The 23737-nt window shown below is 43.7% G+C and overlaps 4 protein-coding genes across 14 annotated transcripts in view; all 4 read right to left on the bottom strand.

Annotated features, from left to right (window-relative positions):
• Window positions 1-816: 816 nt before the first annotated feature.
• Window positions 817-1741, bottom strand: LOC108165291 (antigen 5 like allergen Cul n 1). The gene is made up of 2 exons (XM_017301329.2): window positions 1197-1741; window positions 817-1133 (listed from the first exon to the last, which is right to left on the bottom strand). The coding sequence occupies exons 1-2, from the start codon at window positions 1712-1714 to the stop codon at window positions 887-889; spliced, it is 765 nt and encodes a 254-aa protein (XP_017156818.1). The 5' UTR covers window positions 1715-1741; the 3' UTR covers window positions 817-886.
• Window positions 1742-4327: 2586 nt separating this feature from the next.
• On the bottom strand, window positions 4328-5193 carry LOC108165184 (antigen 5 like allergen Cul n 1). Its single transcript, XM_017301258.2, has one exon. The coding sequence runs from the start codon at window positions 5162-5164 to the stop codon at window positions 4391-4393; it is 774 nt and encodes a 257-aa protein (XP_017156747.1). The 5' UTR covers window positions 5165-5193; the 3' UTR covers window positions 4328-4390.
• Window positions 5194-7260: 2067 nt separating this feature from the next.
• On the bottom strand, window positions 7261-8467 carry LOC108151414 (antigen 5 like allergen Cul n 1-like). The gene is made up of 3 exons (XM_017280007.2): window positions 8310-8467; window positions 7836-8245; window positions 7261-7771 (listed from the first exon to the last, which is right to left on the bottom strand). Exons 1-3 carry the CDS (start codon window positions 8439-8441, stop codon window positions 7537-7539), a joined length of 777 nt encoding a protein of 258 aa, XP_017135496.1. The 5' UTR covers window positions 8442-8467; the 3' UTR covers window positions 7261-7536.
• A 2060-nt stretch (window positions 8468-10527) lies between these two features.
• The window catches only part of LOC108161375 (Ca(2+)/calmodulin-responsive adenylate cyclase), a 45856-nt gene continuing 32646 nt past the window's right edge, over window positions 10528-23737 (bottom strand). For 5 of the 11 annotated variants that reach the window (XM_017295626.2, XM_017295632.2, XM_017295639.2 and 2 more), the window contains 15 exons: window positions 23141-23268; window positions 22764-23067; window positions 22378-22692; window positions 22029-22034; window positions 20729-20992; window positions 18707-19180; window positions 18472-18653; window positions 18280-18390; window positions 17953-18193; window positions 17509-17875; window positions 16680-16854; window positions 15547-16624; window positions 13409-14586; window positions 12500-13212; window positions 10528-12438 (listed from right to left, as the gene is read on the bottom strand). In XM_017295626.2, the coding sequence (XP_017151115.1) occupies window positions 12005-12438; window positions 12500-13212; window positions 13409-14586; window positions 15547-16624; window positions 16680-16854; window positions 17509-17875; window positions 17953-18193; window positions 18280-18390; window positions 18472-18653; window positions 18707-19180; window positions 20729-20992; window positions 22029-22034; window positions 22378-22692; window positions 22764-23067; window positions 23141-23268 (5970 nt within the window). In that variant the 3' untranslated portion in view covers window positions 10528-12004. Of the gene's footprint in view, window positions 12439-12499; window positions 13213-13408; window positions 14587-15546; window positions 16625-16679; window positions 16855-17508; window positions 17876-17952; window positions 18194-18279; window positions 18391-18471; window positions 18654-18706; window positions 19181-20728; window positions 20993-22028; window positions 22035-22377; window positions 22693-22763; window positions 23068-23140; window positions 23269-23737 lie in introns of those variants that run through there. The other 6 variants (XM_033387038.1, XM_033387041.1, XM_033387047.1 and 3 more) reach the window with 6 other exon arrangements.

Below are 23737 nucleotides of genomic sequence, written 5' to 3' on the forward strand. Positions count from 1 at the left end.
CCCCAAAATCGAGAGAATGCTTATCGAAGGAACCCATAGACAACAGTCGCCGGAAGCAATATGTGATGATGTGGCAAGGGCAATAGCAATGGCAATAGCACAATAGATGCCGAAATCTCTGTAAGCAAAACAGTTGCTCCATCCAGCCATCCAGAAACCTGGGGCCCAAAATCAAATGCGACAACTGTTGAGCCCAGCTAAAGACTCGATTTCTCCAGCCTTAATGAAAGTGTGTTCCAGAGATAGCTCTAGAAAGAGCTGTAGTTGAAAGAATAACTAATCTGCAGAAATATTCCGCGAGCAGAGAAGATATTATAGATCTAAATAGCTCTTAAAAAAATATGTGTTCCTCAAAAACCCAAGAACTATCACTGATTGACTTAAAGAATAATTAAACATTTAAAGTACTCACGCAATCTCCATTCAAATCATTCGAATACTCAACAAAGTTCAGTACTCAATGAAGAAGGAGGTACTCTATCTATAGGCACTATCTTAGAAACCAAATTTAAACTACAACAATCGAATACAATCGTTCTTTCAAGAATAAGATAACCTTCACAGCCACACAAATCGTAGATTGATGAAAAAGTAGTGCCACGTGCCTAATGGTGCCTTCTAATGGTTTCTACATGATCTGAAAGGTAGACTGATACTAGTAGTAATGGAAGTGTTTTCCAGCTGGTCTGATTATTTCATCGAAAATTGATCTTGGAAAGATATAAAAATACTTCCAAAGTACTTCCTGCTTCCCTAAGTATTTCTGAATCAATCTTCCATTCATCCCTATTCCATTGAACAATGAAGACATCTACATATTATGTATATCTCAAATTTTGCTGAATAGCTCTTTAATTTAAAAGGCTTCATTGGGGCTTGTTTCCTTTTACCAGCTATTCACATCGTACCACTCGGAGGGCGAGCACAGGTTACCGAACTCTCCATTGGTGCCGGAACCGCATCCCTGTGCGCCCGAGCCGCAGGTGGAGTAGATCTGTCTGCCGATCATGTTGGTGGTGGCATAATTGCAGGCGACCAGGACCTGGTTCCAACCATCGCGACGGTAATTGGAGGCGGCACAGCCCACACGGGTATTCCTCTCCGACATCATCACCGTGAAGTGACCAATGGCCCTACGAAGAAAAAGGGGGCTTAGTTGGAGGACTATCCAAAAGGAGTATCCACTGAAGACTTACGGTCCGGAGTAGCCACTGGGGTAGCCGCCTTCGATGATGCCGCTGTTGGAGTTTTGCACCTCATCGAACCACATCTGGACGCTGTTGTCGAAAATGGTGCCCAAGTCGGGCAAATCGCCGGAGTAGGCCAGCCAGGCGAGATTCTGGCCAGAGTACTTGAAGGCATCGGTGTTGTGGCAGCCGTCGTGCCTCATCTCGCACTGGCGGACATTCAGGGAGGCCAGGTAGGCTAGCTCGTCGTCCCACTCCATGGTGGCCATGCGGCAGGCGGCGTTATGGTTGGGATCGTATCCGCCAGCAATGTAGTTCCTCTTGTCGTTGTGCGAGTGGACAAAGACCCACTTGTAGTCATCGTTGATGTCGATCAGCTGCGCATCCCCGGGACAGGCGCTGTCCCACCAGTTGCTGTGACCGCAGGCGATATGCGATCCGCCATTGCAGATGTCCGACGAGCAGTAGTCCGTGCCCTGGGCCAGACCCACGGCCAATGCGAGGAGAGCGAACAGAGCGAACTTCATGGCGATTTTAAGTACGAACAAGTACTATGAAGTCGGGTATCTGAGCACAGTGTTTATATATGGAATTACAGAAGGCTTATCGCAAGAGTGCAGTTGCAATCGAACCATAAATCATCTCTCCCATTTACTGGGGCTCTCTACGCTCAGACTCGTCTAATCTAATCAATCGATTTACGATTGCCAATTCTCGATTTTTGGCCAAAAGTGAGAGAACATCACCTCACCAGACACAGACCGGACCGGGGATCCCTTATCTTGGCAGATTGATGGTTATTTTATGGGGTACTTCCCCTATTTAGAGTTCTTTGAGGAAGAGTAGTGCGATATCATTAACTATATTCAAAATTTACAAGTTATTATTGATTTCTTAATCAAACAATAGATTAAATTTCAATGGGAAACGAAAAACATGGCTGTACTTTTACTCCAGGACGACGGTTTATTTATTATATTAGGTCTTTATTTATGAACATTATCTAAAATTCGCTCGTTGATTATAATATAATATAATCTCCGTACTTTTACTTGAACGTCAATATAAATATATATTGAATGTAAGTTGGGTTAGGTTATGGCGGTAGACGGGGAGGGGGGAAAGGAAAGGTCCGAAATGGCCATGAGGAAAGCGTCCCCGAGAAGCCGAAGACGCTTTCCAAGGGCCGGGCAGTGGCTAAAGAATTGAGGGACTGATTCCTCCTGATTGCTCCTCCTCGCACAAATAATTGCGCTCTTAAAATAGGTGCAGGTTGAGAGAGAATTTGGCACCGAGTGCTTGGCTCTCTCTCTAACTGTTAGCTCGGTTCACCCAAGTTGAATTTATTACTAAGGTGACGTTGTCACCACATCTGCCCTCTTTCGAGGACCATCCGTCTGTCAGTATACACTCAAGCGCGCAGAACTCAAAACGTTTGCTGTCTCTTTCTAGCGCTTCTCTTTGCGAGCTGAGAGAGAGTAGATGGACCCTCACCACAACGGACGACGTCACCCTATTAGTAAATTCATCTAAGGTTCGCCTAGACGCCTACTCTCAGTGACTCTACAGACTCTGCTGCTCTCTGTGGGTTTCCCAAATCCCAGGTGAATACTTCAGTCGAATATTATTCATTTCTTCAATTCGTACCTCAAGCAATACGAAACCCAACGAATCACAGCCCGAGTCTCTCTTTCTCTCTATTTGAAGAAATCAAAGTAAAGTGCTACAACAAAATGTGTTTTTTTTTTGCACTCTCTCCGTCCGTCCATCTCTTCGGCTACGGAATGTAACGCAACAACACTTTGGCTGCTACATATATGTGTGTGTGGGAGACGGAGTTAATTTTCTAAAACAAAAAACGAGAGTATTCCCTTTGCCCTTTATCAGTCGAGAGAACCGACCAACAATACTTTCGCACCCACATGCAAGTATCCAAATACGTGATGATGTACATGTTTGGGTGTTATAGCACACAGAAGGAAGCGTTTTCGACCCCATAGAGTATATATATTGTGAGGCAACACCTACACCGACGAGTACCCAGCCCATCCCATAGTACCCTCACCGGTTTCCCGGTATCAACCCACAACCAATACTCTTATGCGGTTCTGTAGTGCGATAAGTCTTATGCGATACTCTAGTGCGATATACGATTCATTCGGTGATCGGCTAGAGAAAAGAAAAGACACGTGAAGTAAAAGAAAGACATAATAAAACCAGGGTCTGTGGCACACTATTTTTGTACTCAGCATCAATAGCCGAGTCGATATAGCCACGTCTGTCCATCCCGATAAACGCCTAGATCTCAGAGACTCTACGAGCTAGAGCAACCAAGTTTTGTATCCAGACTAATGTTACACGTGTATTTCAAAATATCGCCCCACCTCCTTCCGCCCCTACAACACGCAGAATCGTAGGCTTACAACATTCCCCCTGGTTTTGGATTGCAGTAGAGTACAGTCGAACTTCTCTATTACGAACTTCCATACAACGAAGTTTTCTATATAACGAATTTATTTCTAGAACACAGCAGTTTCATATTCTGAATCCCCTTGAGATTCACTAGACTGAAGTTCGACTCTATTTGAAAACATTTTAGTCAAGTTCCGCATACAATTCCCGACTGACTGATTATACTGAATGGGGTGGAAGTGCTGCCGGGATGTGATGCAGAAGGTTACAGCAGATTGTGCAGCCTAAAAAGGTGTTTGATTCTGATCTTTCAGGAACTGTACTTAGTTCCAACGAAGTGGATCCAGTCTGAGAGCAAACAATTCCACAAATTTGTATGCATTCTTTAGTAAATCGTCAATTCTCAAAGTTATAATGATCCGATCGCAGTCTGGTACATAATATCATTTTTTAAAGCTCTCTCGTATCTTTTTCTGTTTATCTCAAAGTTATAATGATCCGATAGCAGTCTGGTACATAATATCATTCTTTAAAGCTCTCTCGTATCTTTTTCTGTGTATCTTTTTTGGGTTCAAATACCCCAATGACTCACCCCGTAATGTTTTTCTGCTGAACGAAGTAATACCAACAAAATACTATACACAAGTAAAAGATAAAGATATTATGTATTCGGAGAGTGCGGAATCTCCAACAGGCAGATAAGAAGAAAGAGAATATTCAAGAATTCAATGATTATTTCCATTTATTTTGCTATTCTTTTTGCATCCCAAATATGTCTGCGCATTTATTTTTTAGTAGAAAAGATTATTCACATCGTAGACCTCGTTGGCGCTGCACAGATTCTTGTATTCGGGATTGGTGCCGGTGGTGCATTTGGTGGCCGCTGCATTGGGGCAGGAACTGTACATCTTGATGCCCAGGACATTGGTGGCCGCATAGTTGCAGGCCATGAGGAAGGCCTTGTAGGACTGGCCCTCCACCGAGTAGGTGGACACGGCGCATCCCACATCCGTATTGCGATCGGCCACCAGGACGGTGAAGTGACCGATAGCCGGACCCTGGTAGTTCGTCGGATAGGCATCGATGTAGGACTGCTTGGTGTACACGGCCTCGCTGTACCACATGTCCACGCCCCACTCCACATAGTGTTTGATGTCCAGGGGCTCGTACCAGCCCATCCAGGCGAGGTTCTGGCCGGACCAGTCGAAGGCATCGGTGTTGTGGCAGCCGTCGTGGCTCATCTGGCAGCTCTTGACGTTCAGGGAGGCCAGGTAGGCCAGTTCGTCGTTCCACTTGATGGTGGCCATGCGACAGGCGGCGCTCAGATTGGCATTCAGGCCCCCAGCGATGTCATTGCGGTACGTGTTGGTCCTGGCCACAATGGCGGCCTTCTGGTCGTCGGTGAGGGTCAGCAGGGTGGCATCCGTGGGGCAACTAGAGGCAAATTCGCCCGTATTGTTGCAGCCAAGATTCTTCGTGCCGCTGCAGCTTTTTTGGCAGTAGTCCGTGGCCGAGGCAATGCCCAGGGCCAATGCCACACAGACGATGATCAGGATGTTGCGCATTTCTAATCCCACACTTGAGTGCTGAGGAATCCGAGCGGGTGCCGTGCTTTTATGGGGGAACTTTTTTTGCCCAGAAGTTGTTATCAACATTTGACTAAATATTTACCAACAGTACGTATACGTATCTTTTGTCAGCGCCGCCGCCAATGGTGATCAAATATTTAACACCAAACCACCCGCCACCTAACCATTGCGTCATCCTACGTCACGGCGATGACAAATACCAGAGAATATGAATGTATCTGAGAGATAGGATCCCCATCACCATCCGCCATGCCCAGTTGCCCTGATTGCTTTGAAATGGAAGTTATGCGGAAACCTCCTTCCATAATTCCATGGAAGAAAGACTATAGATATTGCAGCAGATTAATTGCTTAGTGATAATGGGATATAATCTGGCTCATAAAATATATCATTAAATTATCTATAAGTGTCTATATTTCTTGGGAATGATTGCTTCAATCTTCTAGAGAATAAAATATAGTAACGAAACCATGGATTTCTTAACGTTTAAAGCAGAAAAATATACACTTTGTACGACAAACAAATATCAAGTGCTAGCGATACAAAAACGATGAAGTGCAGAAACTAATCCCAGGAATCATGACTCTGAAATGGAACTAAAGATATCAGATATAGAAATATAATATAGACTTCTGATATGGAAAGAAAGGTAAATGATAGCACAACGCGTGCCCAGCACTGCAAAAGAAAAATCAACATGTGCATTGATGACACTCAAATGTTTGTCCAACTTACAAAAGAAAGCTTTGAATTGATACAAGTATAGATATATGTAACACCTTAAATATTAATCCAAGTATTACGAGATTAGTTTTTCCTTCGAGCCGTGTATTAAGGAACAAAGGCCCAGACAACCGAGTCAATGTTTGTGCAGCTGTCGGCAACTGGCCATAAGTACTGAGTAAAACTGAGAGAACTTTTAATACCTATGACTTCTGAGAGAACTTCTAAGATATATGACTTCTCAGAGTATTACTCAACGCTGAGGACATCTGAAAGAACGTTGAGAATCTAAGACTTCTTAGCAAACTCCCAAGACTTTTAAAATATCAAACATAATACGTATACTTCATATCTCATAGATATTTTGTATTCTTATAAAATACTTCATTCTTAAAACAGGAAAAAAAAATATATATTGCAAGAGGAATTTTTCACTGGACCTAGAAAATCATACTATGCTTTTTTGACAAAGAAAATACTTGATTCTAGCACAAAGTTCTCTCTCAGGGGCACCGCTGTTGGCACTCAGAAGGACGTATCTTCTAAACTACTTCATCAGCCTCTTTCGGAGTCGAAAAAACGTTGAACACAAAATTTTTTAATGATAACTGCAAACCAAAAGATTTCATTAAATGTGGGGAAATTTCTGCAAGTCTGCAAAGCAGATAAGGTGTCGAGTGGGTCTATGTGGAGAGCTCGGATTGTGGTAGTAAAGTACAATACGCAATCGGAGACTGGTTTTCCTCAGTTCTAAAAAAAACTTCCTACCAACTGCCGAGCCCCTTTTTGAACGATTTTTAAACGAAAACAGCTCTTTTAACACGAGTTGATCATGGAAATTACGGACGTCATTCTAATGTCGCGGTATGTGACATGGCAATTTACTCAATTATTTCTCTAAGGCTAAAAGCGAATCTGGAGGGGTTCCAAAATGTCTTAAGCTTAAAGCAAATATTTTAAGAATACAAAAATCAATCATTTTTGTATCTGCTTTTTAGAAGTTCTAAAACTTCTGCACGGAATTGAACATGAGATACCCAGTACGCTGAAATTACATTTACGGATTTGATTTCCGCTTACAAAGAGGACGAATCCTAGATCCTACACATTGTGCTAGCTCTGTCATGTACCACAGCTACTGTGGGACGATCATTGGACTTTCGATCACTCGAACTACGACTGAATCATGTCTGAATCTGAATGAATCTGAATCTGTCTGAACAGTAATATCATTTAAGTTTTCCTGCATATAATTCTGCAAGCAAAGAATAATCGTCGTATTGCAATAAATTTCAATTGAAGAATGTCAGACCAGCAAAAAATACTATGAACGTATAACGAGAGATATATAATGCTCTTATGCGGGTTTTTTTTTAATTAACGGCAAAATTTTGGGTTCCAAAAACCCTGGTAAGCCTTTGACTGGAGGGTTATATATGTATGTACTATATTTTTTATATTTATGGATCTGTGACTGTTGAGGAGCTACTATATAGATCTATAGATCCATGACTGCCAAAGACCTATAGATCCACAGTTCTCTTTCTGCCTTAGAGCTATAGATCTATAGAACTCTTTCTGCTGAAGGTGTATACATCCAAAGCTTATCCATCCGAAGTTCAAGTTTACACATCATAGACCTCTGTTACCTTGCACAATCCTGAATAGTTGACATTGGTGCCCTTTAAGCAGCCAGAGGCCTTGACACCCGTCTGGTAGACGGGACTGCCCACCCAATTGGTGGTGGCATAGTTGCAGGCCAACAGGAAATAGTTCATGCCACTCGCCGTATAAAAGGCAGCCGCACAGCCGCAACGGATGTTCTTCTCTTGGGCCATGGCAGTGAAGTGTCCAATTTGCCTAAAAGAAAACCATATCTAAGTGGAATCGCACAGAAAGGGGGGCACATATCTGAGCCACTTACGATCCAGTCCAGTTGCTGGGATAACTGTTGATGACAGCCATTGTGGCATCCTTCTTCTCGTTCCACCAATTGTTCACGCAGGCATTGATCAGCTGTGCTACGGTCATGCTTGACTGGAGACCCGAGTAGCCATACATGGCCAGGTTCTGGCCACTGGCGGAGAACGTCTGCGTGTTGTGGCAGGCATCATGTTTCATTTCGCACTGCTTGACATTCAGGGCCGCCAATTTGGCCAGCTCTGCATTCCATTGCATCGTGGCCATCCGTTTGGCTGGCTTGTATTTGGTCAACACTCCGCTGGCTATGTTGTTCCGCCTGACATTGTGCATCTTGAGGATTAGCTTCCTCTGGGACGCATTAAAGGTCACAGCCGATGGGGCGGGACTTGTGGGACAGGCCGAGGACCAGGCCTGCAAATATGTTTCGAAAATCTATCAGACCTCTATCAGAGACCCAGCTATATGTTCCACTTACACCACTATTGTTGCAGGCAATATGCGTGGAGGTGCCACACAGCGCGCTGTCACAGTAGTTCGTTGTCGCCCCCTCGGCCGCGGACAGGACCACACCGATGATCGAAAACAGAGTTACAGCCGGTCGCAACATTTCTCCACAAAGTATCAGGTGTTCATTTACCAGCGTTGGACTTCTTATATACCGATTTTTGATCCCAAAAAAAGAGACACCATTGTTGTGGGTGGAGGAGCGTGTCTTCAATATTTAATTTACCTTATTGTTCAGTTAATTTCAATATTTGTCTGCAAAGGCCCCCCCAACTGTATTTGCATGAGCGGATACAGTGTGAGCAGTGTGTACAAGTGTCATAAGCCACAGACCAATCCCGACCCTCAATCTCAACCCCGAAATTTCTTAAATCCAGATGAAAGTATATCTAAAAATGTGATTGAAATCTGGTAGAGTTCTATCCAAAAATGGGGACATATGCCCTCAAAGAAACGTGTGTGGACTGACCTTTTTGTTTTCCACTCTGCTCCGATACTGTAGCACCGGCGGTGTGAGTCCCCTTTGCTATTTATATGCACAATGCCATTTATAATTTTGCTTCATGTTTAAAGACAAATATTAACATAGTTAAACAATATTTAATTAATAACATTTCCGAAATTGTCCTAAAATTGTATTTGGCCCACGCGAAACGATCTGGAAATATATGGTTCGTCAGAGTTAAATCGAAACTTCTGTTCTCTTGTAGTTTGATCATCCCATAACCTACGAAGAATCCAGCAGAAACCTCCTCTGATCCAACTCTAATTCGCATCAAAGAATGTCTGCTAAATTTCAAACAAAAATTATAAAAAACCATTTAAAAGCATACTTTCATTGAGTAGTGGGTTATTATATCTTATTCCATGATATTGTTTTTAATTCAATATTATTCTTATCTGTTTACCTTCATATAAAGCCATATCTAGATATGTCTGGAGCCATCCAATTCGATTCCGAAATTAATCAATTCAAAACAGAGGTTGATAACACCGTGCCAGACGACAGAACTTGCGAGTGCCAGACGACAGAACTTGCGAGTGCCAGACGAGCCTCCCTCGCAGCTCTCGTCGGATGACGAACGATGAGAAAAATCGATACAACAATTACAATACAATACAAACAATAACAATATCAAAACAAAGAGTTACATTACGTTAAGAGATCTGTTTACTGTACTGCTCCGAATAGTACAGATTATCCATAGATCAAAAACAAAACAAAAATTATATAAGTATATCCCATACAATGCACTTCAGCACTCAGTTTTTTCCTGTTTCACTAAGGAAAACCCCTCATTAAATAAATTATTTAATATTTTTGGCTGATAAGAACTAAAGATTAACATTCTTCAGGCCATTCCTCCCGAATGGTATTTAAAACTCTACTGGCAGATAAACTTCTGAGTCACGAATCACGAATTCCATTAGCAGTAGAAATTTCAGAAAATCAATTCCGATAAGCTGATACATTACTGGAAAGTTGTGGGCTAAAATATTTAAACGACTGCCAAAGGTGGGGGATTTCGTTTCATTTCGAGTTCCTTCTGATAATTATAGAGCTAATTTCGATACCCCTATTCTTGGGATCTTGTGGAAACCTGTTTCCAGGACCCGTTTATTCCTGGGGATCTTTGTTAGGTGTCTCCCGTAATTCCTAACTTCTTTGTAGACCTATTCTCCCATTTTCACCTGGAATGTAGGGGATCTTTTAGTTGGGATACCTTCTGGAACTGAAACCGATTTGTAAGACTTCAATTCTCTCCCTAAAATCGTTTGAATATTCCAAATAAAACCCTATTTTTTTTATAATATATATATATATATATTTTCTTGTTGACATATTTGATATGCTGCCATTTTTATTTATTTGTTAGTAGGGTTCTTCTGTTTCGGTTTGTTTTGTTTTGTTTCTTCTTAAAACTTAGGTTTTCTGTGTGTCTTCCCCATATAGTTTAACATACGGATACCATTTGCAGATCTCTCTTCTATTTTTGTGTAGATATATGTAGTATTTTTTTATATATGGAATGAATGCCATGTCATTCATTTTCTTTTTGGTACATAAAAATAAATATAGTACTTGCTTAACCTCCAGCACTTCCTTGTATCTGTATCCCTCTCTCTGTTTTTGGGACACATACATACATATGTATGTATATATGTAGATATATAGATATTCATTCGAGTTTTTCCATTTCATTTCAGTGTTTTTATTTGCATAAGAAAATTATTATTCTGTGGGCTGTTTGCAATTGTTCTTCAAAGTTCTGTTTTTGGTTTTGTGTTTTTTTTCTTTTTCTTTTGCTTTTGCTGTGGCTATTGCTTTTTCTTCTGTTTTTGTTTGTTTTACCGGTTCTCTGTTAATAATATTTTTCTTTTTTGGCGCTCCTAAAGCTAGCACTCTTTATAAATTTCACACACAAAATATGGATTTATTTGCTTTAATATTTGTTGTTTTTCTTCGTATTTATCGTTTGCACAGTTGTACGAGATTTTTATTCAAGTAGGTATATTTCTCACTTAGAGTTCTAGTAATATTAATTGAATATATAATCATATATAGTACTATATACAGATCAGATCCTAAACGATTAAAGTACGTACTTTTGTTTTTTTTTTGTTTTTTTTTTTGTAGCAAATGAAATTCTGACAATTGTGCAGGGGGTGGAATGGGGGAAAAACCGACTTGTAGTCGCCTCCATTTTCAGCACTTACAAACTAGGGATGGGCTCATCAGGATCGTATGAAAAAGCTAAGCAACATATGAAACATATACACAATAGAGATGATGGCACAGAGGACCCTACGCTTGGCGATGGATTGGTAGGGGAACAAAAAATCAAACAATTCAAATCAAATCAAAGCAAAGCACTTTTTTACGTATGATTTTTTGTGTTATTTTATATAAGTAGGGTTTCAACTTAATTCAATTTTCCGTTCAGTTCAATGTATGTGTGTGTGTGTGTGTGTGCCGCAGTCTATAGACATTATAGCCTTTAATATCATTTAAAATACTCGTATAATATATAACATTTTTTCTCTTCTTGCGTTTCTTTATCTTTTATGTACAACATTTACGCGTGTCATGCATGCCATTTTCTTGGGGGGGATGGGGGGTATATATGTGTATAGTATATTTATCTGCTTACATAAATAACAAATGGGGGGAGTATGGGGGTTGTTTCTAAGCGCACTAAATGAATGCATATCATATCATGGTATATATCAGAGTATATATCTCTCCTTCTTTTTCAACTGAATATCATTTTTTTGTTTGTCACAAGTTCATTTTTTGTTTCGGGTGTAAGTAGTAACTGGAACTCTTTCAACTGGGGCCGAATGACTATATGCATCTTAAATGTCGAATAATAATTATCATATAGATATTTCCTGTATATACTAGGTATATATATAATATCTAGGGGGGGTGTGTGTGTGCCAAAGGGTAGAACATTGCCTCCTCTCTCTCGCTGTCTTCTACCGTACATAAATATATATCTTTATTTTTTCCTTTCTTTCGTTTTGTGTCCTCTATTTCTACAACTAGGTTTATGTATCTCTTTAGTTTAGGGTTTTATGTCGCTTATTGTTTAAATTTTAATAGACACCATTTTGCATTATATAGCAATAACAACGTTTTGAGTGCTGTCCCTTCACATTTTTTTATTCCCTCAGCTCTTCCGCTGATTGCGATTGAGTCTGTGCCTGAGTTGGAACCTGAACCGAAACCAAAGACGAGGCCGTAACCAAAGACTGAGACTGCGACTGGTGCTGCGGCTGGTGCTGCAGCTGCTGCTGATGTTGTGCCGGCGATGGTGGCGGTCCAAATTTGCTGGTTATCTTGTGCGAGGCATTGACAATGGCCAGCTCATGCTTGGAGTCCAGATCACAATCGTACAGACCGCTCAGCGAGTCCAGGCTTAACAGACGAGAGCTGGCGCGACTCGACACTGAGGTGTCATCCACATCGGGGGCATTGTACAGCGAATTGACATCCGAGAGAGCGCCCTCGGCATCGGTGAGACCGGCCTCATTCAGCAGCGAGATATTTTCCAGGCCCGGTTCATCCGTAATATAACCAGTGGACTCGGCACCACCTAAAACAAAAGAAAGAAACGACTTTAAATTAGGGGAAACCATAAAGGATAAACGTTTTACCTGTGGCCTCTTCACGGCAATCATCGTCCGACCATTCCGATTGGCTCTCCAATGGATTGGAGTCCATCGACTGGTGGTTGAGATGTGCTGCCCCATATTTTAGCTCATCGTTTATCACATTCGATTCCAGGCCGCCGCTGCGCAGGCCACCGCCACCGCAAACGCCGTTTGTCAGCGGTGTCACATTGTTCTGCTCCTTCTGCTCATGCTCGTGATCCTCCTCATCATCATCATCATCGCTATCCCCAGTCGTTTGCTTATGCTTTTCCCCTGGGGCCTGCTGCAGCAGGCGCTTTTGTCGCACATCCCGACCCACTTCATCGTCTTCGAACTCCTCGTCGGCCAGGTTATCCTCTGTGTCGTCACGCTCCTCCTGCTCCTGGACATGGTTGTATCGCTGCTGCTGTTGCTGCTGTCTCTGCAGCTGTTGCTGCTGCTGCTGCTGGTGATGATGATGATGATGATGGTGGTGGGAGTGATGGTGATGGTAGCGCGGGTGCCGCTGCTGCTGCTGTTGCTGTTGCTCCTGCAGGCCATCCAGACTCTCGTGGCTGTATTGAAGCTCCTTGGAGCGTGGCCGTTGGCGATGTGCCCGCTGCGACTGTTGCAACTGTGGCTGCTGCTGCTCCATCATCTGATGGGGATGCGACAGGGCATGCAGTTGATTGCGATTCTCGTGCAGAATCTCGCACGATTCCGTGTCCGATGTTTGCCTGCAGAAAATAGCAATAAATATTTAAACGTTTCCCAAAAATAAACAAATAAAATAAATTAAGGAAAAAAAAAACAAACAAATAATCCAGCAACCAAATGAATGAAAAGTTTTCCGCATACCACGTTTTTTATGGACATGGAAATGCTTGTGGGGTGTGCGGTGGGCGGTGTGGTGTGGTGGGGTATGGCACTCACATTTGACTCGATTCCGAGGGATTCTTGTTGCGCGTTATCTCCTTGATGGCCTCCAGGCCCACAGGGTGCTTGGCAATCATGAAACTGCTGCTTGCGGGCAGTCGGCCCATCAGGTCGTGCTCCTGCTGCTCTCGCTCCCGCTCGCGGCTGTTCTGATGATTGTTGTTGCCGCTGGCATTCGAGTTGCTGCCACCGCTGAGGTTTCCATTGCTGCTGCCACTGCCGCCGCTGCCACCATTGCCTGCTGTGGCTCCGCCCGTTCCCGCTCCTCCCTGCACTCCCGCCAGCTTGCTGTTGCTCACGGAATAGCTCATCTGCTTGCCATTCTCTGTGGCACCGGCGTTGGCTGCTGCCAGGCAGCGCGCCCTCGAGGATTCATTGAGCAATCGCTGCAGCTCTCTTTCGAAGGGGGATTTGGTGGTGGCAGCAACAGGCTGCTGCTGCCCCCCCTGGGTAGATCCTCCTGCCTTTTGGTAGTCGAAACTGTTGCAACTGTCGCCCTTGTTCTGGGTGTTGTTGCTCGTCGCATTGCTGGTCGTGTGCTGGCCCTGACTCTCGGTGGTGGAGCTAAGCTCAAAGTCCTGCAGCTGGGTCATGTCCACGACTGGCGAGGTGGGATCCACTTGAATGTCGCACGGGTACAGCCACTGCAGGGGATTCACGAGTCCTCCTCCTGCTGCTCCACCTCCTCCTCCTCCTCCACCTATGCCAGGCAGATGGAAGCCCACGGGATGGCCATTCCGATTGAGCTGGTGATGGTGATGGCTGCCATTGATCCTGGGCGAGTCCTCATCGCCTTCGCCCTCCGTTGTCTTCGAGTAGCTCTCATCGGAGCTGCTCATCGATGGGGAGTGCGGCCGAGAGCTTAGGTCATCCGTTGAGGACATGTCACGGCTCTCGTCCAACTCTGCGGGAAGCTTGGGCAGCGGCTTCATGTACGTCCGCAGCGTGGGCTTCGGTGGCAGTGGCACCGGCACCGGCACGACCACGGGCACCTGTTGCGAGTACATGGCATATTGCTGCTGCTGTTGCATCACTTGGTGTCCGTACAGCAGCTGCTGTGGGGCAGGAAGCGACTGCTGCTGCTGCTGCTGCTGTTGCGAATGCTGTGACAACACGGTGTTGGGAGAAGTGTAACGTGGTGGCTCGTACTTTGGCGCATGCTGCATGGGCATGATCTATGGGTGTTAGTCGGTCGGTATATATGTGTGTGTGTGTGTGGCAAGCGGAGATGAGCGAGCGAGAGAGAGATGTGCGAGTTGTGTGTGTGTGTGGCATGCAAAGAGTGAACACAAAGAGAGAGAGAGAGTTAGACACACATTTGGAGAGAGATATTTATCAGAGATTTGTATCACATTGAGAGCATTAGATTTCGGTGCAAACAGGGGGGAGTTTTGTTTGTTTTTCAGACGGGGGGAGGTGCACACATCAGGAGATCAAAGGATCAGCAACCAACAGATATATATAGAGAACGGACAACGAAGCTTTTTTCTATTAAAAATCCACAAAAGGGATTATCTATCTCATCTTCTCTGGTATACCCTTGAGATTCCTGAATTTCTTACTGCCTGCAGCAAAAAAAAAACAAAAAGGATCTGTGCAGCAGGATTTCAAGACTTTTGTGCATTAAAACATAATAATGGACATATTATAACACATTTTATGTACTACTTCTTTAAAAATAAAAAACTAATATTTCCTTAATTTTTTTAAATATTTCATCCATGATTTCAATGAAATTTCATGAGAAATACACGTGCAGCAGCGCCCCTCGGTTGGTTAGGAACAAACTTTGAAGCTTAAAGCTTAACCATATGAAGAGCTTTTCATCGAAAAGCTTAAAAATTTGAATAGCTTTGAAGGTTATAGATATAAACCTTTTCTTACAAAAATATCTCTTAAACATAAACGTATAAGACTATCCACATCTGTTCCGTTCTGTTCTGTAAAAGTTAGTTACAAATGGGGGATGGGGGTGTGGGTATGGGGCATGGGGATGGGCAGGTACTTGGAGGCAACATCTGGAGTTTACTCTGAAGCTTGGCTCTGGCCATTCATAGCAGAATCTCCTTGCCCCAGAGCCTCTCCATTTCGACAACGTCAATGTCGTCATCGTCATCATCTTCATCTTCACTCACCTTGGCTACCGGTGCGATGCTGCTGGCATGCAATAGCGGCTCGCTCTCACGGCAGTGGCCATACCCCAGGCTGGTGGCTGACGATGGCTGATGCTGATTCTGATTCTGATGCGGATTCGAATGGTTTAGATGATGCATTGGATGATGGCCATGCTGGTTAAAGGGCAACGCCATGCTGGGCGGCGGCGCGTATGTGCGCAGCTGAAGCTGATCACAATCTCGTTCGCGTTCGCGATCACGATCACGCCGCGGCATCATGAAGCAGTCGCCGCCACCGCTGCCGACACCACCGCCACCGCCACCGAGCACTCCGGCCGCGTCCATGCTAAGGCTGCCATGATGCTGTGGCCGCTGGGCAAGCAGCTGTGGCGGTAGCTGCTCCAGCTGCTGATGCTGCTGGGGATGCGGATGCCTGCCACCGGGATTCGGATTTTCAATGATATTAAATTCGCGCAACATTACCGAAGGAATGGGCTGGTGCTGGAGCTGGAGCTGGTGCTGGTGCTGGAGCTGGTGGTGGAGTAGGATCTGGTGCTGGTTATGGTCCAGGGGTAGAGGGACAGCAGCAGACGACGGTGTCGTTGTCGTCGTCGTCGTTGATGCCCCCACAATATAGTGATGGTCCCCATTGTGGCCGTTCTCGCGTATGTTTGGCAGTCCCCCATTGGCCATGAAATTGGACTGCTTTTGCAGCTTGCTGTTGAGACGCTGCTGCTGCTGCTGGTGCAGGTGGTGGTGGTGCACGGCCGGTGGCTGTGGTGGAGCGGTCAGGGCCAACTGTGGCATTGCCAACGGCAGGGGATCCAGCTGCTTGTGCTGATGCTGCAACAGCAGCTGCTGCTCCTCGCCGCCGCCCACCGCAGTGTACAGATGCCCGTTCTCCTTCTTGCTGTAGGTGTCCGTATTGACGCGATTCTCCGGGAATTGGGAGGCCTTCATGTAGTAGTCGGGGCCGTGCATGCTCTGCGGCAAGGACATGGCATTCCGTACCTCTCCATTCAGCGATTTGCTGCTGTTGTCGCACAGGAAATACGTGACCATGTCACCCTTGCCCTTCACTTTGATGGTCCCTCGACATCTGTGTGGAAGAAGAGGTTAGTTCAGTTTGAAGGTATCCCTCTAGTTTTTCTTACCGAAACTCAAAGTGCGATCCCACCAGACTGTCGACCACCTCCTGGGTGACCTGGGAGTAGCCAGGGACGCCTGTGGAGTCCATGCGGCTGGCCACATTCACCGTATTGCCCCAGATGTCGTACTGCGGCTTTCGGGCACCAATAACGCCTGCCACCACGGGTCCAATGTTGATGCCTGCCAAGGGGGAAAGCGATAATTAATCGATAATTTTCCATATTCGATATGATTTATGATTAAAATATGGCTGCATGTGAAATTCGTTCATTTTCAGGGTTTTTCATATCACTACTCAATATTTTTATCGACATTTGACTCAACAATGGCTCCAAAAAAAATATTTAAGAACTCATGAATCGATAATTATCGATATACAAGACAATTTATGATTAAATAGGGGATATAGGGGACTTTCATTCTCTTTCAAATATGTCTATGGCTGGCAATGTCTCCAGGAAGTTTAGTTACTCACATATTAATCGATAATTGTCGATATTCAAACCGATTTTTATATGTCTATAAGTAATCTTTTGAGTACAGCTTAAAAAAATTGTGGAATTTCTTATCCATTCTATGCTATTTTCCAAACAATCTGCTATGAAATCCTTCATTTATTGATTTTGATCGTTAGAAATGGCTTTCTAGAAGGGAATTTACTTCCTTACGAATCGATAATTATCGAAATTCAGCACCATTAAATATGGATACAAGTAATATCTGAAATACTGTTTATACAGTTTACGTTATTTGTTTTCCTTTCTGGATATTTTCCATTCCTCTTTGCTATTGATTTTTATTCATTGCCATGACTTCCACTTATCGATTACTCACCGACTCGAAGCATAAAATTATTATACGAATGACTGTTGATCTCCTGTAGCGACAGTCGCATGGCCTTCACATACTCCGTCAAAGCGGTCATGTGGCGACGCACCGAATTGGGGTCGTTGGGCTGGATCTTGTACTCGGGTATAAGACCCACCACGGCCATGTAGGTGCTGCCGACGGTCTTGATCTTATCGATGCCCCTGAAGCGATCCTCCTTGAGCAGCTCATCAAAGTCGGCTATGATTTCGTTTAGCAAACGCAGGCACTCCAGACCCTGATCGGATCCATCCATTTCGGTGTAGAATTCATTAAAGTTCGGTACGCTGGCAAAGATGACGCCCACCTTGGCATAGCTCTGGTGGTAGAGCTCCTGGAAAAGCGGTGACACCACACAAAAGGGCTTAAAGAGTGCTTCAAAGAGTGGGTCAGTGGTGCAGCAGCTCTCACCATATTGTTGCGGAATTGCGCATCGAGAAAATGTGCAGCCACATGAGCGGGCAGCAAATTGTGCAGAATGCGCTTATTCGACTCCTGCAGCACATCCATTTCCTTCTTCTCCTGGGAGGCCTGAAGTTGCCAGAGAAAATCTAGACGGGCGGTGCCCTCCACCAGGCGGCCATGCACCAAAATGGCAATCATAAAGATGACAATGCGCGCCAATGAGATCAAATGAAGCGGAATCGAGGCACTGCAAGTATATAGTGTGTGTGTGTGTGTGTGTGTGTGTGTGTGTTTGGATCAATCTGATTAGTGACCAAAAATAAAGCGACCTACTTCACCCGATGGTCGTAGCACTCGAAGATGTTCTGATGCGACAGTTCAATGAACAAACCATAAATGGTGCCCATACCCAGAACCAGCAGCGACTTGAATATGATGGGCAATCTGTGTGGCAATAGAAAAGAATAGAAAAGTGTGTCATCATTAGGGTTCTCTCCTTGGGGGCCTCCATTCGTGTCTACGTACCTGAGAAACACCGAAACTGAGAGGAAGGCAAATGCCGCCGACAATGACACGTACTGTGGCAGCGAGCACTTGCGATGGGCATCGCTTGGGTACGAGAAAAAGTGCGGATCCAATTGTCGGTTCGATGACCAGGCAGTGGCCGTGGCATTTCCCGAGCAGGGATGATCCGTGACGCAAGTGAACTATAAACGAAATGGCAGTCATGGAAGGCAGTGGAAGTGCTTCAAATACTTACCACATTCACTTGTCCCACAGAATAAATCAAAATGATTGTAAATATGGTGATGGCCATGCGCAGGCTGAAGCTCTCCGAAATATCCCAAATGATCCACTTGAGACGCACTGCCAGCAGAAGCATCAGTATGGCACTCACCCAAATGAAGGCCGTGAGGAAGAGCAGCAGCAGTATGAGAGTCCTTGGCAATGCCGTCACTTGGAGCGCCGCTCCGAGTATGAGCAACAGCAAGGAGCATCCCATGGCGGTGGTAAACCCCAAATCGAAATCCTTGTGATACTCTCGCTCCATGTCGCTCTGTCGGAAGCGCAACGTCAATCGATCCACATGCTCCGACTTGTCGCAGTCCACGGATCTGGCGTTGATCGCCTGCGAGAGGAAGCGATTCACACGATTCGTGGGCTGATGATGCGCTGCCACCGAATGCCGTTTGCGGAAGGGTCTCTTGAACTTGTCGGCCACCTTGGACTGTGACTTTTTTTTGTGTGTTTTTTTTTTGTTGGTTTTTAAAGTGCATTTAACAGGCAGGAGCGGAGCAAATGGGAAGAAGGAAGGAAGAAAATGGTATTTCGGTTAGTTGTAGTTACTGTTCCCGGATGGGTTTTCGTTTTCTGGTCGCTGGCTGGCTGCTGATTGCTGGCTGAATATCAGAGAGATAGATAGATTTTTTTCTACTTATGTACTATGCTAAATGCTACGAAATGGGGGGGATGCTAAATGCTAGATGCTAGATGCTATAGATGCCATGGTTTCTAAAGATGCTGAGGCATGCGGTGGTTCCGGGTAGTGGATTTACTGGATTACTGGGGGGGTTACTGGAACCACAAACGACAGAACGATTGCAGCAAGCATGCTCTAAGTATGACAGAGAGAGAGAGAGACTGTGTGTGAGAGTGAGAGGCAGAGAGCTTAACGAAACTGAACGAAATTCATGCACGCCGTATGCCGGATGATAACAAGCTTAAACGCAACGAAACTGAACGAACGATGCTGGACGAAACAAGCGCTGCATAAAGGCCGCCCCAACCCCACGGCGCAGAAGCGCACAACTGAACGAAAGCATAAGCCATAACTTAACGAATGAACAAACGACACTTGAATACAGTTGTGGTCAGAGTTGCAGTAGTTTTTCTGGTATTTGAAACTTTAAAGAAAATTGGTTTTAGTATTTTTTTAAACATTAACGAACTTAACGAAGAATATTTTTTAAGACAATACCACAAAAATCAACAAATAATGGTATTTTTAAGTATTTATTATAGTATTTTTGCAATATACTATTATCATAAAAAAAAATTAATGAGTTAGTTTTTAAATTTAAAAAAAAAAAAGTCCCCAAGGAGTTATTTTTTAATTTTTATTAAATATTTAAAGAAAAAATCATCACACAGTTCTTGAAGTATTTTTTTAGCAAAAATACACTTCAACGAAGCGTGGTATTTTTTAGTATTTATTTTCATAGGTATATTTTCAATATTTTAGCAATATTAAAAACTCATCAAACTGTTTTAAGTTTTTATATAAAAAAAAATTCAATGAAGAAAGGTAGTATTTTTCGGTATTTTAGTTTGTTTTTCTTCAAACATTTCTATAACGAAAAAAAAGAAATATTTTTTGTGGTATTTTTTAGTATTTTAGGAATGCTAAGAAAAAATCAAAGTTTTTTTAGAAGTTTGCATATTAAAAAATCAACGAAGAGTAGTGTTTCGTATTTTTATGGCATTATGATAATTTTTTAATAAAATCAAATTTCAACAAAATTTGAATTATTTTAGTATTTTTTTACATGCATAGCGAGTAACCTATTATTGACCACAACTGTACTGAAATGAATGGTTCCAACACGAAACGACACACATATTCAAAGGAACGAAGACGTAGACGTGGAGTGAACGAAACGTTGTACAACACAATTGAACGAAACATGAACCGGAATGCTGAACGAATACGATTGAACGATTGAACAAATGAACGAAAATTATAGACTGTTTTTTGTTTGTTTTTGGTTGCTGCTCTGCTCACTTTATTGTTCTTGTGATTGTGCCTATGAATGCGACTAATCGTACTCGCTGTTGAGTTGGGATCTGTGCCTACGGTCACTTGGACACTGCCACCCCCACCGCAGCCACTGCCAATGCCACAGCCCACACTGCCACCGTCAATACCGACACCACAACCAGCACCACCACCGCCACCACTGCCGACGACGCTACCATAGCCCATGGGTGGCATGCCATGAGCGTGCGGTGGCGGGGTGGCATGCAAGATTTTCTGCAGACGTATTACCTAAATCGGAGATCAGAGAAGTACACAGGAGTATTCAAAATAGATTCGTAATACATCGAAATATTTAAGTATATAATTGATAGAAAAAGAGAGATAATATTGCTTATCATAGGAGTAGTCTTTAAACATAAATAATAGCCAGAAATACAGATTAATAGATTAAAGATTAGGAGAAAGAGAAAGAGAGTGGAAGAGGCGCAAAGTATAGGGTAAACAATATCTTAACGAAACAAAAGGGGCGCTGATAGATCACTGATAGATTAATTAGCAATAAGATGTAGAGTGAGCATAGAATATAGTATCAAAGATTGTAGAACACTCGGAGGGGAAAAGGTAACGATCAACAACGTTCAAGAAACGTTCGAATTTGTTAATTTTCTTCGTTTCTATAATCTTTGATAGAATACAGCTTGGATAACTGTTAAGGGAGCTGAAAAACGAAAAGAAAAAGAAGACCCCCCTGAAGATCCCATTGGTGGAGATCTCTTTTAGGCAATTATCTTCCGATATCAACTTCTGAGTAGTGCGTGTAGTGTGTGTGTGTGTGTGTGTGTGTGTTTGTGTGTGTTCAATGAAGAAATATCTAACCAATTTTGATGTCCCAGATAAATATACATGTTGTACAATATAGTATTCTACGTTCAAAACTACACACAACATCGACGCAACGAAACTTTTTTTTTTGTCCAAAATATACAATAAAATATACACTCGATCTTTATGCTACACGATTTTGTTAGTAGTAGACACAGCATCCACATTATTATTATTTATCTAATTTTATTATTATAGATATACGATATACGAAATACGATAGATATACATCAGTTAAAGGATAATATAATGCCACTACGGAACCAAAAAGGAAAAAAAGAGCCCACACAAAACGGAACAAACCGAAAAACTACTCGGACAAATAAATGGAGACAAGAGAACTAAGCAACTCAAAGGAGAATTCAACGGGGAGGGGGATCCTTACGGAGAAGGAGAACACTACTTTAGACATTTCTTTTTTTGGGCGAGTGGCAAAACTTACCGCATCCTGAAAGTAAACGAAAGAAAACAAATCAAAGAACGAAAATCAAAAGGAATCGCAGTTTTACACAGCAAGCGACCTTCGGACACTACCCATCGATCTGAATCGATAATTATCGATAACTCTCTTCGGGGAAGTAGGGACAGCAGGACACTCGGTACAGAAATGATAAAGTGTACATCAAGCCACAGAAAATCATAAGACCCCAACGACCCACCCGTTCGGTGCCCCCCGGACATGCAGGAGCTACGGCAACAGAAACAGGAATCAAACCGAAACATAATCGATCTACAGGAACGGAACTCCTCAGCGTTCCAATCAAATCTACCCGAAAGAAAGTGAAACCTACCTTGCGTGAGCCCTTCTCCGATACGGCCTGTACACTGCCGACGCCTCCGCCTCCGCCGCCGACGCCGCCGCCGCTTGCCTCACAGGTGCTGCCACGTGCCACGCTCAGACCAACGCCCAGACCCACACCGGCCCCGCCAACCAATGCATTGGCCGCCGAAGGAAACGAACCGGTGGCAATATTCGAGAACGGCACTGGCTCCGAGAACTTGATCGTGTGCAACAGTTGCATGACCACATTGGAGACATTCCGGAATGACAGCTTCCGCCTGCTACCGATCGCCGAGCGTACGCCCAGAGTGTTGAGCATTAGGGGCTGCGAAAGACAGAAAAAAGAGGAGTGACAACCATAAGTACATTTATGGAAAGGAATGGTACTCCAAATACCTTGCGACGGTGCGGTGGTGGCACTATAAAGAACGTATCCACTCCATGATCGCGCAGATACGAGGATCGTTCGTCGCCGTGTCCCGCCTCCACTTCGTACTCGCCCGACAGCGAATCGAGGGTTGCGCGAGTAACATGCACTCGACCCGGTTCACCGCCCGATTCCATATGATTCGCCAGGGTCACATCGTTGGACCACACATCGAACTGCCACTTCCGGAGGCCCAAAACGCCGCACAGCACGCGGCCAGTGTGGATGCCCACGCGCATATTGAGTATGACATCGGTGGCTTCAACGACAGTGCTGGAAGAGTAGGATCATCTCTTAGTCGTGGAAGCTCTTTATAAAAAAAAAACAAAAACCGGGCTCTACTTACGCAATGGCATCGATCATATCGAGTCCCATTTCCACTGCACATTTTGCATGATCCTTCCGGGGCTCTGGCAAACCCGAAACACAATAATAACAATCGCCCAAGATCTTAATGCGCAGGCAATGATTATCCTGGGGAGGGAGAATATACATAGCAAAAGATTATAAATAAGAGCGCGGGAGATTAGATATAATTAGTTTCCACTGTCATATATGCACAATAATCGTTACTTTAATTGAAAGAGGCTTCTCGTTCCATTTAGACAAGAGAAAGATCAACTATACATTCATAGGTGCCTGATAAGTAGTCGCCACTTCAGTTTAGAATAAATCGTAACTTTGTAAGTAGATGTACTTGTTACTCCACACCTATAGGAACTCGTTACTTCTAAAATGGACCTACTTCAAATATACTAGCTCATCTTAGTTTTACTCGCTAATTTGATACAAGTTCTGTTATTAAAGGTAATCGTTACTTCTTTACCCGATGGATTAATTGATACTTGAGAAACAAGTTATCTCAATAAGAGAGGTACGCGTTACTTTAGACAATGTAATCGCTACTCCGGATAGTAGATGAATTGTTGATTCAATAAAAGAG

Source organism: Drosophila miranda, chromosome XL (genome assembly GCF_003369915.1).
Source record: "Drosophila miranda strain MSH22 chromosome XL, D.miranda_PacBio2.1, whole genome shotgun sequence".
NCBI lineage: Eukaryota > Metazoa > Arthropoda > Insecta > Diptera > Drosophilidae > Drosophila > Drosophila miranda.

Bases quoted from the DNA above. Each gene is read 5' to 3' on its own strand.
- LOC108165291 (XM_017301329.2), bottom strand. From the start codon at position 1,714: ATGAAGTTCGCTCTGTTCGCTCTCCTCGCATTGGCCGTGGGTCTGGCC. The intron at 1,134-1,196 runs GTAAGTCTTCAG...TTTTCTTCGTAG, and splicing joins CCCAGTGGCTACTCCGGACC to GGCCATTGGTCACTTCACGG.
- LOC108165184 (XM_017301258.2), bottom strand. From the start codon at position 5,164: ATGCGCAACATCCTGATCATCGTCTGTGTGGCATTGGCCCTGGGCATT.
- LOC108151414 (XM_017280007.2), bottom strand. From the start codon at position 8,441: ATGTTGCGACCGGCTGTAACTCTGTTTTCGATCATCGGTGTGGTCCTG. The intron at 8,246-8,309 runs GTAAGTGGAACA...ACATATTTGCAG, and splicing joins TTGCCTGCAACAATAGTGGT to GCCTGGTCCTCGGCCTGTCC. The intron at 7,772-7,835 runs GTAAGTGGCTCA...GTTTTCTTTTAG, and splicing joins CCCAGCAACTGGACTGGATC to GCAAATTGGACACTTCACTG.